Source organism: Somniosus microcephalus, chromosome 8 (assembly GCF_052327205.1).
Source record: "Somniosus microcephalus isolate GS21.2 chromosome 8, FLI_Smic_1.0, whole genome shotgun sequence".
In the NCBI taxonomy this organism is placed as follows: domain Eukaryota; kingdom Metazoa; phylum Chordata; class Chondrichthyes; order Squaliformes; family Somniosidae; genus Somniosus; species Somniosus microcephalus.
Window position 1 is genome coordinate 207,319,044 of NC_140994.1, and position 15,180 is coordinate 207,334,223.

General features: G+C 42.7%; 1 protein-coding gene across 1 annotated transcript in view; it reads right to left on the minus strand.

Moving 5' to 3' along the window:
- slc25a48 (solute carrier family 25 member 48) overlaps positions 1-14,955 on the minus strand; it is a 33,342-nt gene extending 18,387 nt beyond the window's left edge. The window contains exons 1-5 of the mRNA XM_085995640.1: positions 14,166-14,955; positions 13,766-13,809; positions 13,518-13,589; positions 13,158-13,413; positions 596-865 (exon numbers count right to left, since the gene is read on the minus strand). Of these exons, the coding sequence (XP_085851766.1) occupies positions 596-865; positions 13,158-13,413; positions 13,518-13,589; positions 13,766-13,809; positions 14,166-14,211 (688 nt within the window). The 5' untranslated portion in view covers positions 14,212-14,955. The remainder of the gene's footprint in view (positions 1-595; positions 866-13,157; positions 13,414-13,517; positions 13,590-13,765; positions 13,810-14,165) is intronic.
- Positions 14,956-15,180: the final 225 nt, after the last annotated feature.

Consider the following 15,180-nt stretch of genomic DNA (forward strand, 5'->3'; position numbering starts at 1 on the left):
CTGAGTGCCGGGCTGATCTCGCGGGATGGTGGCTGCCTTGGTGGACCAGGTAAGTAAATTTTCTATTGCAGAGCCTGCAGCGATGGCCCTTCCCTTTAAGGGAGTGAAGGAGCCTTTGAACGTGGCAGTGCTACACAGCCCAGTGTGCATCACTGCTGGAGTCTCCGCACTGCCTGCTGCCGATTGTGCTCCAAGAAGGAAGTGGAGCACTTGATTTAGCATTCCACTTCCTTCCTGGAGCGCAAAACTGCATTTTTTTAAAGTTTAGAAACATTAGCACCTGGTGCTAATTTTTTCAACTTTTAAAAGTTAGCGCCCCAAATGGAGCTATAACAAATTTCTCCCCCCACCCCATTCTTTAGCACTAACTTGGAAATCTCACTGAAAGAGACTATAAGAATGGCGGGTGCTGTAAATGGAAACTGGCACAGCAGGAGAGTCCTGTTCTAAGATTAGTACTACACCAAGTGAGTGGCATATTTAGCAATAAGCCATCAAGGGAGCCAGTTCCTGCATTTTCAGCTCTGTTCTCAAAAATTTCAGTTACTAAAAAGAAAGCATTATATACATTTTCTTAAATTCAAAGAACTCTTACCTGCCACGCCACCGGCCAGCCACACACAACACAGACTGGGTGTTGTGCTCCCCTCGGGCATCATCCAGTCACACAGCAACATGTAAGGAATAAAGTACAAACAATATCCTGGAATATCTCTCAGGTACATGGCTCCGATCCCTCGGTACAGTCCAGCAATCCCTTCGTTCCGCAGTATTCTGCTAATGCAGTGCACGGGCCCCCTGTACAGAGGCTGATCATTCAGTGCAATCGAGTGAATGGAACTAGCTCCAACCAAATTTAATTTAGCTGTAGAAGTGTAAAAAAGATTTAGCAATTCTTGAATGTAGTTAACATTCCAAAAAAAAACAATCTTTTTACCACAAGTGAAAAGCTGCATAACATTCCAGAATAACAAGCATGACAAAAGAAAATCAAGGTGTAGAAATGTTAGTGCCCATGGCAACATTCATACAACTCTACTTATTACGATAATTTGATTGAAAACATTTAACATAAGGACAGCCTATTAATGGGTGGCTTACTTCTGAATCAAATGGATACCCTGCTACCATCCAGTGATGCCTCAGCAGAAAGCCTTGCCACCCAGAATGGAAAACCTTCATCCATTGGTGGCAGCATAATTCTTTCTACTCCTGGGTGCTAGACTTCAAAAGCTGCCGTGCGGACTTTCTAAGGGTTCATGTGGCAGATATTATAGGTCATTACCTTTTCTTCACAGGTAAATTAATTGGGAACATCTGACAGCATCCATCTTTCCGAAGGGTTCATGCAAGTTTAAAACTTTAATCCATCTGTGAAGTGAATCTCGTTCTGTACAAGTTCGTGTCTGACCCCTTTGGGCCCATGCTTTTGCATGATTTGAAATTCTTCATTTTGAAAACTTACACTTTTTTTTCTTCTATCACACTTTTAAAGTAAATGAGCTTCATTATGTGATAGTTGATGAACTTTATTATTTTTGGCATTCACATAGGTCACAGAGCAATTGTAGTTGTAGATGATTCTTTGCTCATGAAAGTGGATATCCACAAGGATAATACTTACTGGATGAGGAGTTGTCTACCTAGAGCTACATCAGTACATACTGAGGAAAGGTTAGAAGCGATAGTGAAGGGCTCATGTGAGGATCCATTGGTGGTACTCCGTATAGGAGTAAATGAAACAAAATAGGGCCCTGAAAAGATACATTAATGGGGATTGACTCAACACTCAAAGACAAAGAATCTCTGGTATACTTTCAGTATTTGGAAAAGGATGGGAGGTAAATAAGTGGCTGGCAGCACTGGCAACTGGGAATCCCTCCAGAATAAAAAGGACTAGTACAGACTGTGAAGACAAGCTACACTTAAACCAAGTAAGGATAAACAGACGTCTGAAGAGCATTGAGACAGCAATAGAAAATCATTTAAATTAAACAGGTGGGGGGAGGGGAAGGTCAGGGAGAAAACAAGATCCCAAGTGATATTGATCATAGGGTGGAAGGCAGTCAACAGATAAGCACGAACACAGATAACCAGAGAGACACACATAAACTGGAGACCAGAAACACTGGGAGATGCGACAGGGGGCAAACTTATAATAAGATGTATGTACAAGAATGCTAGATGTATTACAAACAAGATGCCAGAATTGGATGCTGTTGTGGCAGTATCAGGAACATGTTTAATTTCAGAGGATGGAAGTGAATACAGGTATAACATTAAGTGGTATAGCGTGTTTAGAAAAGACAAGAGTGGACAAAGGAGATGGTTTAATCCTCCAAATATGTCAGGGACACCTGGGAAGCAAAAGAAGTTGATTCGGCAAGAGGTGGAAAGCTACACATTACTCTGGTTATGCATCTCTAGTGCAGAAAAATCCAAGCTAACACTAGGGATCTTCTGTACACCACCTGGTCAGCATAAGAATGAGGATAAGTTGATCTGTGAAGAGATAGGAAGGGTATGTGAGAACAGGAGAGTTATTTTAATGGGAGACTTCAGTAAACCTACTATAAATGGGTTTACAATCAAAGTCAGTAAATGTAATGCATGACAGCTTCTTGACCTAGTACATCAAGAAAATCGCAGAGACAATGCTCATCTTGATCTGGTATTCGTAAAAGACTGATAAAATGGAAGTCATAACATTTCTGGGAGATAGCAACACGGAATGTTAACATTTAACATGATCTGAGAGCCAGAAATATCTAAGACCAGGAGCCAGGAGCATCATTAAATGATAGGACAACTAAACCAAATAGATTTAGGAAGGTTGTTCAACAACTCTTCTGTAGAAGTAGGTGGAACAACTTTACAGCTGGTATAACGTGGATTGTGCACAGAAAATGCAAAAAAAATCATACAAACTCAGATTAAACAAATATGACCCCAAATGGATTAACAAACAAATTAAAAGTGGGATAAAGAGGAAAAATGGTCTGCATAAATCACGCACGGAGAAGGGAGAAAGAGTTCATTGGGATGAATATAAGAAAATGCAGACACATGTTAAAAGATGGATCCAGTGGAGCAAAGGGAGACCAGGAAAAACATATAGCAGCAGAGGCTAAGCATAACAGTAAAAAATTATTTCAGTACAACACCAAGAGGGCAGTCAGTGAAGAGGTGAAAACCAAAAAAGATGCAAACAAGCTTGAAATTCACAATGAGCACAAATTAATAAATATTCTGAATGACTACTTCTTCCAAGTGATCACAAGCAAAGACGTGAGCATGAGCCCACGTAAAATCAATGACTGTGTTATAAATAAGATGGAAATCCCAGACAAGGTAAAGGGGCTCAAAAAACAAAAAAATCCCCATAGATAGATGGTACTTATACTAGATTGTTGAGAGAGATTAGGGAGATTTTTGAGACACTCACATTCATTATGAAGGAGCTAATGGACACTAGAGAGGTACCATGAGATTGGAAACAGGCTAATATGACATTCCTATTCAAAAAGAAGGCAACTACAGATCTATTAGTCTTCCATCCAATGTAAAATGGAATTGATTATCGGGAGTAAACTTGCGGTTCATTTGTGCAACAATAACCTCGTTAACAGTCGTCAGCATGGAATCAAAAGGTAAAGATCCTGCCTAACCAACCTCCTGGGCTTCTTTGAAGAAGTCACAACCAATGTTCCCTTTAATTTTTGGGGGGGATGCGCGACCCCTTTAAGGGGCTGCGCGGCCCATTCAAAATACCTCGTATGTGCGTTTTTCCTATTTAAAAGCCAGTGAGCCAGCTGCGCAGCCTAAGGGGAACATTGGCCAAGTGGACTGTGGGAAGCATTATGGTGTACCTTAAATTCCAAAATGCTTTTGAAGAATCTCCGCATAAAAGGCTATTAATTAACTCAAAGCTGTGGGAATTCAGATTAAACCCTGGGAATGGATAAGGAACTGATTGAAGGGCAGGAAACAAAGAGTACTCATTAGAGGAGTTATGCCAGAGTGGAGAGCGGGTGGGGGGGTAGTACTGAGTGGTGTGCTCAGGTTTCAGTGCTGGGACCATTACTGCTTCTAATTTACATGAACAACCTGGAATCAGAAACTCAATACAAAGTGCTCGAATTTGCAGATGAAACCAAAGTAGCCAGGGCAGTGGAACCAGAAATTATAGAATGAGTTAGATAAGATGTGTAAGTGGGCAGAACAATGGTAGATGAAACTTTATGCAGTCAAGTGTAAAATGCTAAATATAGGAAGGAAAAATGGACAACACAGTACTCTATTAAATGGTACTGAAATAGTTCAGATAAAGCTGAAAGAAACCTAGGAGCCTTGGCAGACTCAATGCTAATCATGTCCCACCAACACAAAGCAGCAATCAACAAAGCCAATAAAATGTTGACTACATAACCCGGTAAGTCAGAGGAGGTAATAATCAATCTTTATACTGCTCTAGTACTCTGCCACTGTAAACTGCTGCTTCCTTTCATTCCTCATGCTTCCACCCCTTCCCTTTAAGGTGCTAATGCAGGCCCATCAAAATTGGCTGCCCCGCCGTGTTCCCTACTCCCAGATCGGCAAGCTGCATTTAAGAAGTGCATTTTGTGCTGGCAGCTCACTGGTTTCATTTGAATGAAACCCAACACCAAAATGGCTTGGACCCCACGCCGACTAGATCAGTGGGGCAGATTACACGCCCCACCACTGCCCGCCTGCCTGATTAATGCTATGTAAGGAAAGGGTTAATCAGACTGTCCTGAAGTCTGCTAATGTTATGCTGCTGTTGAGTTCTCTTTTTATTGTAGTAAATAGTAACCTTTAGCCTTTGCCTGTGAAGCAGGGGAATTTAAGTCAATGCAAAGTCACTGGGCTATTGATCCAGGACTAACCTTAAAGCAATGGTTAGTTTGATTACTTCAGTAAACCTAGTTAAAAGACATGCCAGTGCATACTGATTCATATATTTCAGAGAACGTTAATCAGTTGATAACAAGTGCAGGAAAAACAGTTCGTTCTGCAAAGGATACCTTCTGGGTTGTCTGGTACAAAAGTGATACTGAATCAAAGACAGACTTAGAACTAAAAGCTTCACTTGGTGGAATAGCAATTATGTGTAACAAGAATGGAGCTACTGAAAAGGCAACAACATAAGGGAGTTGTACTGGTCTATGGAAAACTAACTTGTTAAAAGTAAAGTTATTGATGAGGGATAAGTCAATTAAATTCTCCTTATATTAGATTTTAAACTTATATATAATTATGTAATGCAGAGTTGTGTGGATTGTCACGTGCAGGGAGTAAGAGAAATGTATAAAATTGGCTGATGTAATGAGTATTTTGATTCATAAAAGCCTAAAATACTGAGCTCAGAACTACAACACGTTTGAATCCCCAACCAACCATCATTAGGTCTGGTTGTCAGTTTTATCTTTTGAGTGTATGTGCATGTGCTGTTTACTTAATAAAGCTGTGCTACCTGACATTCAATGCAGAAGAACCTTGTTGATTTGAGGAGTAAATTATAAATAAGAACCTATCCTTTAACAGCTGTATATGAAAACTGATCCACTGACTCGGCATCTCTGTGGTGCCTCAGACAGCATCAACAGGCTACAACTTGGGAAGCAGCTGAGCTTGAATCTTGTTGTCACCCACATTTCCCACACATACACTGTTCAGCAGAGGTCACAAGGCAATGATTAGGAGTGGGAATGCTTGTTGATATTTTTCTGCCCTAGAACAAAAGGTGCTGAAGCCAACTGTGGTACTCCCATCAGACTGAGATCAACTGAATATCCATTTACCCACTGAACCATCCAGGGAAGCTCTTTACATTTATATTATTTTAATACTTTAATATAATTGATTTGCACGTGACAATTGGATAAATTAAGAAAAATATTGGATTGCACCCGTTTTTTTCATTCCTTGAAGGTATGTTAACCTGCAAAAACAAAGCTCTCTTCAACTCACACCATTTTTTTCCTTTAACCTGGAATGTATGGAGCTCATTAACTTTCTCTTTGTATTTGTAGGTTTACATTTAATCTCTTTTGTTGCTGCTTTTCTCAAAAGACCTGAACAAGTGAGGAAAAATAGTCTTCTATGTGGGATATGATCATGTGGCTCACACAGCTTCTGTGAGAATGTAAAACTCTTAATGGGACAGTATCCTGTGATTTCCCCTTGATTTGGACAGGCAGGCTATTCATTTGCACTATAGCAGTTAACATCACAGAAGGAGGCAATTCAGCCATTGTATGTCTGTGTTGGCTGTTTGCTGGAGCAATCCACACCTAATTCCAATTTCCCATACTGTAGTCAGTAAAGATAAATAAATCTACACTGCCTAAATCATTAACTTGGGTTCTAAAAAGTTCATGGAGATTTCAATAGTTGCTTCTCCACATCTGAAATAAAATCCAGTCACTGTTTAACCAGTTTACAATTCTCTTCATTTGTTCTCTGTTAATTCAACCTTTCCTATTAATCTCATTTATTTCTCAAATGTCTTATGAAAATCAAGATATATATTTTTTGGATTCACCCTCTCTCCAAATCCCAATCACAGGTTCAAGTCCTCCAATGAAAAATTCAGTAAATTTACAAGAGATGAGGGTAGATTTTCCAGCCAGTTAGGCCCTAACCTTGGGTGTAAAATCGATGCAACTGTTTGGAAAAATGATTGGAGATTTATTACCCTGGATTTCCACTTATCCAATTTCCTAGTACGACTTTATATTGGTGCCAGAAGTACATGACAACTTTCAATTAATTACATTAAAATTAGGCTCCAATGTGTCATTTATTTGTCCACACAATTTCCTGGTGGTTTGGACTTTCACCTGTATGGCCAATATGGAATTTTGTTGGAATTTATGTTAAAATTTATAACATCAGATTCTGCTCTTAAGAGTATAATTCCCAGGGCCATGCCACATTTTGTTTTAATATTAAAGTCAGGAGACATGGAACTAGGCAATGGCGTTGTTGATTTGAAATGTTAATTAACCGCCCAAAGAGAGACATGCCAACCATAAACCATTTTATTTTGAAGCTTTGAAGCAATGAAAAGACCACAGGGATCAGTTAATTAAAATGCTCGCATCATTAAGAAGCATCAGGCTACACTGAAGGCAGGCTGTGTCCACTTGCCAGTTCCCTTCCACCCACATTTAGAGACAGCGGCACATCTACCATTCAATAGCCATGTAGAATTGACTACACAGGTCTGGTTTGGTTTGGCGGACAGCCAGAGGCAGAGTTGTAGTATCTGTTGCAGGAGCACCTGCAGCTAACATGCACCATAGGGCTGGCACTGCCAGTGCCAGTAGCAGGCAGCGCTCACTCACTTCCTTTTCCTTTATCTCTGTCCAGGTATGCTGAAATCCTGTCCAATGGAAAAAGGAGCCTAAAATGGCAGGTGGGGCTATATCATCGTACAACACTTCGGCCGGGACATTCAACCTGGGCAGTGGCGCAAACTGGGCAGTATCAGATTGGCTGCCCGTTATACACAGCAATGGAACTGAATATCAGGCATTGCGTATAACGGGCAGCCAATTCTATACTGCCTGTTTTGCACCACCGCCCGAGACAAATTTCTAGGCCCTCCACTTTACCAGCCATCAAACAGGGGGTTGCATTGCTCCACCAATGGGCCATACTGTCTGTTCCATCATCATGTTTATTGCTCAGCCAGTGGGGTTTGCCAGGCAATTGTGTTTACACAAACAACCTTTGTAAAGACTGAAATATGTATTAAAAATGAGTCCATCTCCTGTGATTTTGCACACAGGGAGTCAAAACCAAGTGTAGTCTTCATACAGAAGCATAGAAGATAGGAGCAGGAGTAGGCCATTTGGCCCCTCGAGCCTGTTCCACCATTTAATGAGATCATGGCTGATCATCCAAATTCAGTACCCGGTTCCTGCTTTCTCCCCATATCCCTTGATCCCTTTAGCCTTAAGAAATATATCTAACTCCTTCTTGAATATATTTAATATATTGGCCTCTACTGCCCTCTGTGGTAGAGAATTCCACAGGTTCACCACTCTCTGGGTGAAGAAATTCCTCCTCATCTCTGTCCTAAATGGCTTACCCCTTATCCTTAGACTGTGACCCCTGGTTCTGGACTCCCCCTATGAAGTGGGGTTAAGAGGGCGGGTTATTAGACAATGGCACACAGACATAATTCAGTTTCCACTTTAAAGTCATTCATTGCCTCCTTATTTTGTATGATAATTTGTTTTTTTTTAATTATTAGTTAAATATCAAAAGGCATGATAATTTGGAAAGCAGAGAAGTTGAGTTGGTTGGAGCTTAAGAGTTCCTCTGCGGTACAAAGTAAGGAGGTGGGAGATGCAAAACTGAGGTGCTGCAGCATGACAAGTTTACAACAACCTGCATTTATATAGTGCCTTTAACATTGTAAAATGTCCCACAGAGTTTCACAGAAGCATTATGAAACAAAATTTGGCACTGAGCCATATAAGGTTGGTTAAATTTTGGTTAAAGCGATAGGTTTTAAGGAGCGTTTTAAAGGAGGAGAGAGAGGTAGAGGGGCTTAGGGAGGGAATTCCAGAGCTCAGGGCCTAGGCAGCTGAAGGCATGGCCACCAATGGTAGAGCGATGAAAATCGGTGATGCGCAAGAGGCCAGAATTGGAGGAGTGCAGAGATCTCAGAGGGTTGTAGGGCTGGAGGAGTTTACAGAGATAGGGTGGGCTGTTGCCACGGAGGGATTTCAAAACAAGTATGAGAATTTTAAAATTGAGGCGTTGCCAGACTGGGATCCAAAGTCAGCGAATTAGGCATTTTCCATCATTTTTTATTTATCATTCACGGGATGTGGGCGTCGCTGGCAAGGCCAGCATTTTTTGCCCATCCCTAGTTGCCCTTGAGAAGGTGGTGGTGAGCCGCCTTCTTGAACCGCTGCAGTCCATGTGGTGAAGGTACTCCCACAACGCTGGGAGGGAGTTCCAGGATTTTGACCCAGCGACGATGAAGGAATGGCGATATACTTCCAAGTCAGGATGGTGTGTGACTTGGAGGGGAACTTGGAGGTGGCGGTGTTCCCATGCGCTTGCTGCCCTTGTCCTTCTAGGTGGTAGAGGTCGCGGGTTTGGGAGGTGCTGCTGAAGAAGCCTTGGTGATTTGCTGCAGTGCATCTTGTAGATGGTACGCACTGCAGCCACGGTACGCCGGTGGTGGAGGGAGTGAATGTTTAAGGTAGTAGATGGGGTGCCAATCAAGCAGGCTGCTTTGTCCTGGACGGTGTCGAGCTTCTTGAGTGTTGTTGGAGCGGCACTCATCCAGGCAAGTGGAGAGTATTCCATCACACTCCTGACTTGTGCCTTGTAGATGGTGGAAAGACTTTGCGGAGTCAGGAGGTGAAACACTCGCCGCAGAATACCCAGCCTCTGACCTGTGAAAGGAATGGCTTGGTCATTGTAGGGATGCATTATGGTGTTGGTGTGGGGTGGTGCCAACCTGGCGTATCATGTGGCAGCCATATGGGTGTACAGTGTAAAGTTAACTAAATCTGGCCATGATGAGGCCATCCCTGGCTCCCGGGCAGCAATGTGCTCAGGTGCTGATGCCCTCTGTCCTGTGCAGCATCAGGTGATTGCGGAGAAGGTTGGTGTTGTTGTTGTTGGTGCTGCTAGTGTGCCTGGTGCTGCTGGTGTTGGGGTTCATCGTGGTCAGATTCTGAAGACCAAGGTGAGACAGTATAAATGGCACCCATGTTGATGGAATACATGGCAGGTGAAGTAGAGATGACAGAAGCAATCTGTCAACGGTGAGAGAGGTTCTCCCAATGAGGTGAAACTGGATGGAGACTTAGCTGGAAAGACTTGCAGCCTGCAGAAAGCTCAATCTGTGCTGGCAATGTAGTGAGCAACAGGTTCTGCCTGAGGAAAGTGATCAGCTGTCAGGTGGGAGCTTTTATATTACATTTGATGCTGTCAACTAATCAGCAGGAGCAATGGCCACTCAACTCCTGCCTCAGGTTGACAGATGTGGTTCCTGAGCAGCGTGAGTCCCATGGGCCTCCAGTGAAATTGGAAAGGTAAAGTTAAAAAGACTCTTAAGGGTCTGACAACAAGCTAATAATCCTTTAAACTGGGTTGCCCGCCTCTGCCGGTCAGGTCGCTACTGCGCTGACAGACACGCCTGAGGGAAAGACGCGTAGGGGGCGGGATGACGGCAGGTTCCTGACCCGCTGCAAGAAATTTCAACTTTCCCACCCGCCTCCGATCGCGCCAGCACGGATCCCGGAAAATTCCGGCCTGAGAGTGGGAGTAAAGCAAAGAGCACAGCTGTAGTTAAAAATAAAGACTGGATGAAGAAATGAAAAACAGAAGAGCAATGTTTAACAACAGTAATATTGGGAATAATATTAAAACAAGGATAGAAATAACAGATCATAGAATAAAAAACAAAAGAAGAACAATACAACAATAGAGGAGCAGGATTTTAATAACAGAAACAGCACACCGAAGGTTACAAACCATTAACCCCTCTCACCATCCACACAAACACATCTACCAAAAATAACACCGTAAATATCACCATCCACTCACTACCCTAAACAATACAGGTTGACTATCCCTTATCCGAAAACCTTGGGACCAGCTGTGTTTCGGTTTTCGGAAATTTTCGGATTTCAGAAGGTATTATTTCAGACTGGGAAACTCTGAACATCAAATTAATTTGGTAATTAGTATTTATATTTAATATAAATTTTAAAAGTTCAGGCTACCTCTTGCGACTGTTGCGTGTCTCATTCCCCTTCCTGCTTCTCTGTGCTGCCGCTCACAGTCTGTTTACAGTTCCCCCTGCTCCGTGTCTCATTCCCCTTCCTGCTTCTCTGTGCTGCCGCTCACAGTCTGTTTACAGCTCCCCCTGCTCCGTATCTGAATTCCTTGACTTAGCGGGGGTCTGGGGCTCGATTGCCGCCGCCAGTTGTGGGAAAGCCGGATATCGGCTGACTCCTACGCTAAGCTGGCCCGCAAATCAGGTCAGAAAAGCATCGGCCGCGTCGGGTCATGTTTGTCGCCACTCGGGTTATGTCGTGCGCACGACTTACGCTCCACAAAAAAACTTTCGGTTTTCAGAGGTTTTCAGAAGTGCGGATAAAGGATAGTCTACCTGTACAGTAAATATCACTGCCCAAAAAAACTTCCATCAGTTCTTTGTTGAAGTAACGGACAGGGTTGATGAGGGTACTACGGTTGATGTTGTATATATAGACTTTCAAAAGGCATTTGAAAATTACCAGAACATAGGTTTGTTAGCAAAATTAAAGCCCATGGCATTAAAGAGACAGTGGCAATGTGGATATGAAATTGGCTAAGAAACAGACAGCAGAGCGGTGAACAGTTATTTTTCAGACTGATGGGAAGTATACAGTGGTGTTGCCCAGGGGTCGGTACTGGGACCATGCTCTTTTTCATACATATTAATGACTTGAACTTGGGTATACAGGGTATAATTTCAAAGTTTGCAGATGACAAAAAACTCAGAAATGCAGTAAACAATGAGAAGGATAGTAACAGACTTCAGGAGGACATAGACAGACTGGTGAAATGGCCAGACACGTGGCAGATGAAATTTAATGCAGAGAAGAGTGAAGTGATACATTTTGGTAGGAAGAATGAGGAAATGCAATATAAACTAAATGGTACAATTTTAAAGGGGGTGCAGGGACAGAGAGACCTGGGGGTGTACACCAATATTTGAAGGAGGAAGGACAAGTTGAGAAGACTGTTCAAAAAGCATACGGGATCTTGGCTTTATTATTAGAGGCACAGGGTACAAAAGCAAGGAAGTTATGCTAAACCTTTATAAAACACTGGTTAGACCTCAGCTGAAGTATTGTGTTCAAATCTGGGCCCAACACTTTAGAAAGGATGTTGAGGCCTTAGAGTGGGTGCAGAAGAGATTTACTAGAATGGTGCCAGAGAATGATGAGAGACTTCAGTTACGTGGAGAGACTGGAGAAGCTGGAGTTGTTCTCCTTAGGGCACAGAAGGTTAAAAGGAGATTTCATGGAGGTGTTCAAACTCATGGATCATTTTGATAGAGTAAATAAGAAGAAACTGTTTCCAATGGCAGAAGGGTCGGTTACCAGAGGGCACAGATTTAAGGTGATTGGCAAAAGAACCAGAGGTGACATGAGGAAACATTTTTTTACACAGCGAGTTGTGATTGGAATGCACTGCCTGAAAGGGTGGTGGAAGCAGATTCAATAGTAACTTTCAAAAGGGAATTGGATAAATACTCGAAGGGAAAGAAATTGCAGTGCTATGAGGAAAAAGGCGGGGGGGCTAGTTAAGGTAGCTCCACCAAAGAACTGGCACAGGCATGATGGGCCAAATGCCTCCTTCTTTGCTGTATCATTCTATGATTCAAACACGACACCCCAAAATTATACAGTAGCTATCACCACCCACACAAACACCTCTACAGTGGGATGGCATCAGCCTCCAGGTGAAGAAATACTGCGGGCAGGAAGCAGGGCAGGATGCCAATATGTGGGCGAGGAGTCTGAGGACTTCTGTGCATTGCTGAAGAAGTGGCCCGCTGAAAATTTGCAATATGTAACTTTCTTTTAAATTAATAGTTACATTCTCTAAAGTCTAATATTTACCTTCTAGGATGTCACTAAAAAAACAAGATGATGCCAGAGATGAGAGAATTTTTTCAAATTTCCTTCAGTCACATAATTGCACAAGTTTACATACACAAATTGAATTACAAATGTGGACAGAGGAAATTATAATGGGAAAATGTTGACAAAAGAGTGTGAAGTAAAGTAGCTCAGGCAAAAAAATGCATGCAGATGTAAGATTTTTAATATATCATAGATGCAGATAGATATCAAATCAAAACATTATATAAAAAAAGATAGAACTTATGACTTAAAAATAGGACCGGACTTTTACTGAGTACCCTGGTCAAATTACACCCAGTACTGGGTTTGAAGGTTTGGATAACGTACAGAAAGCTATTGCAATTATAAACAGAGCATTGAAGTTAATAGGGCCCCCAACAAGACATGTCCCATACTGCGCCTCTCAAACTATAAGATGGGCCCACGATGGGGGAAGGGGCAAATCGTGCAACTGAACCTTACCTGACCTCACAGACTGAGTCTGCATCTGCAGCCTGATCTTGACCAAGTCCACCGGGGCACCAATTCCAACCGTGACTAGACCCACCACAGTGCTCGCTGCCGCCACATCAGTTAGAGCCGGAGTTCGGTGGCCGTTATCACCATAGCGATACTGACAAATGTACCTCTGAGCATTGCCGTACACACCAAGCGCCACCGAGTTGTACATTGCGACGCTGGCTAAGGGGAAGGATAAACCTTTGAAGAACCCAGCAACCTAGAAATTGATTAAATAATAATCAGCGATATCCTCCGCACCTTCATTTTATTCCCAGTATTAAAGAAACATCAACAAACAGGACAGCGACAAGTAAGACTTACGTGTTCGTTTTTAAAAATGGTCAGCACACAGTGGACTGTGTTGTTGTAGCCATGACCGGCTTGCAAGCGAGTCTGAAAAATAAAACATGTTTCCAAGTAAAATGTTTTTATATGCAGTCGTTTGGATGTCGCTCTTTTAGCGGCTTAAAAATAATCTTGATGAGATACAGTGTTTGCAGGTTTTTACATTTCAAGGGAGTGTTCCAATGTAACTTTCACAGCGCAGGGAATGAAAGGTGGAAATTTACCTTAACGGTGTCGAGGGGATGGCCCACGATCACACTGGCCGCTCCTAACACGAAAATAAAACATCGATTGAGTTACAATAAAAATGAAACATTCTTCTCAGATTTTCCCTACAATACAACGGTGATTACACTTCAATGGTACTTCAATGGCTGTGAATCACTTTGGGACGTCCTGAGGTCGTAAAAGACGCTTTATAAATACAAACTATTTTTTTAAAAATTGAATTAAATTCTAAAAAAACTAAAAAATAGTTTATTAGGAATGTGAAAGGTAAAACCAGATAGACGAACGTGGAAATTGAAGTGACCGCAGACTGTTTCACAGTAAATTAACTTTAAAAGGTTAATAAAAGTTCCAACTAATTGCGATTTGTAGTAAATATATTAAAGGTGCTGGTACCTCCTATCCATCCGGCGATGAAATCGTCCAGCTGAACGTTACCCATTTAAACCCTCCCGAGTAGAGTTCTCCTCGTCACCAACTTCGTTCTTGGTAAGGGAACTGGGGGAAAGCAAGCGGCTGACTGGCGACACTTCGCACTATCTCCGCGGCTGAAGCCAGTCTCACTTTTAAGGAACATTGGGAAAGCCGCGGCCAGGCGATCTGCGCAGATCTGGCTCCGCCTCCACGGACTTGGAACACCATCCCTGCAATGCCTGGCGATCTGGATCATGCTTCTGTCGGCGAGGAGGGGCGGGAGCGGGGGAACCATCCCTCGGGCCTTAAACTGTTGGGTTTCGATGGCTGTGACTGTCCAGTGTGGGCGGGCGAGAGGCGTTGGAAAGGGCTCAGTGGGATGGACACCAATCGGAGCCGCAACCGCTGCGAGGACAACCGCCCAGCGTCACCGCTGCTTCAGATATTTAAAAAATGCAAAATGCACGCTGTTCATGTGCAATCTCTCCAAGGTTGTTCCTTTCAGTTTTGCAAGAGCCAAAAAGCCTTTTATTGTCCCAACCTCCCTCAATAAACACATTGGAATTAGTTTCAGCAAATCTGTGAAGAATAACGAGGGAGGAAGTGTTGGATGTTTTGGTCGGGAGAGTTTGTCGTGAGTAGACCCCTGATCGTCAGCGACTTTCTACTTCTTCGGAGCTTATGAATGATACTGAGGCCCGATTCTATTGGTGGACCTAATCCCCCGCCCCCAGCCCGCTCACAGGGAAAGTTTTGTTTCGGTAGCGGATTTAGCGGATAAAGGTGAAGCAAGCATTGAAGCTGCAATACTGACTTTTTATGGAGAGTCCGGAACTTGGAAAGAATTAGGTACATTTCCCAATGCGACATCCAGGAAGCTCAAACTTTCAACTTTATAAAAAAAAGCTGTAGCATCGAATAATTCTTCCAAGTATCCAATGTATTGATGTCATTCCAGTTAAATATTAAAGGATCAAAAGTGTCCAAATTCACTTCC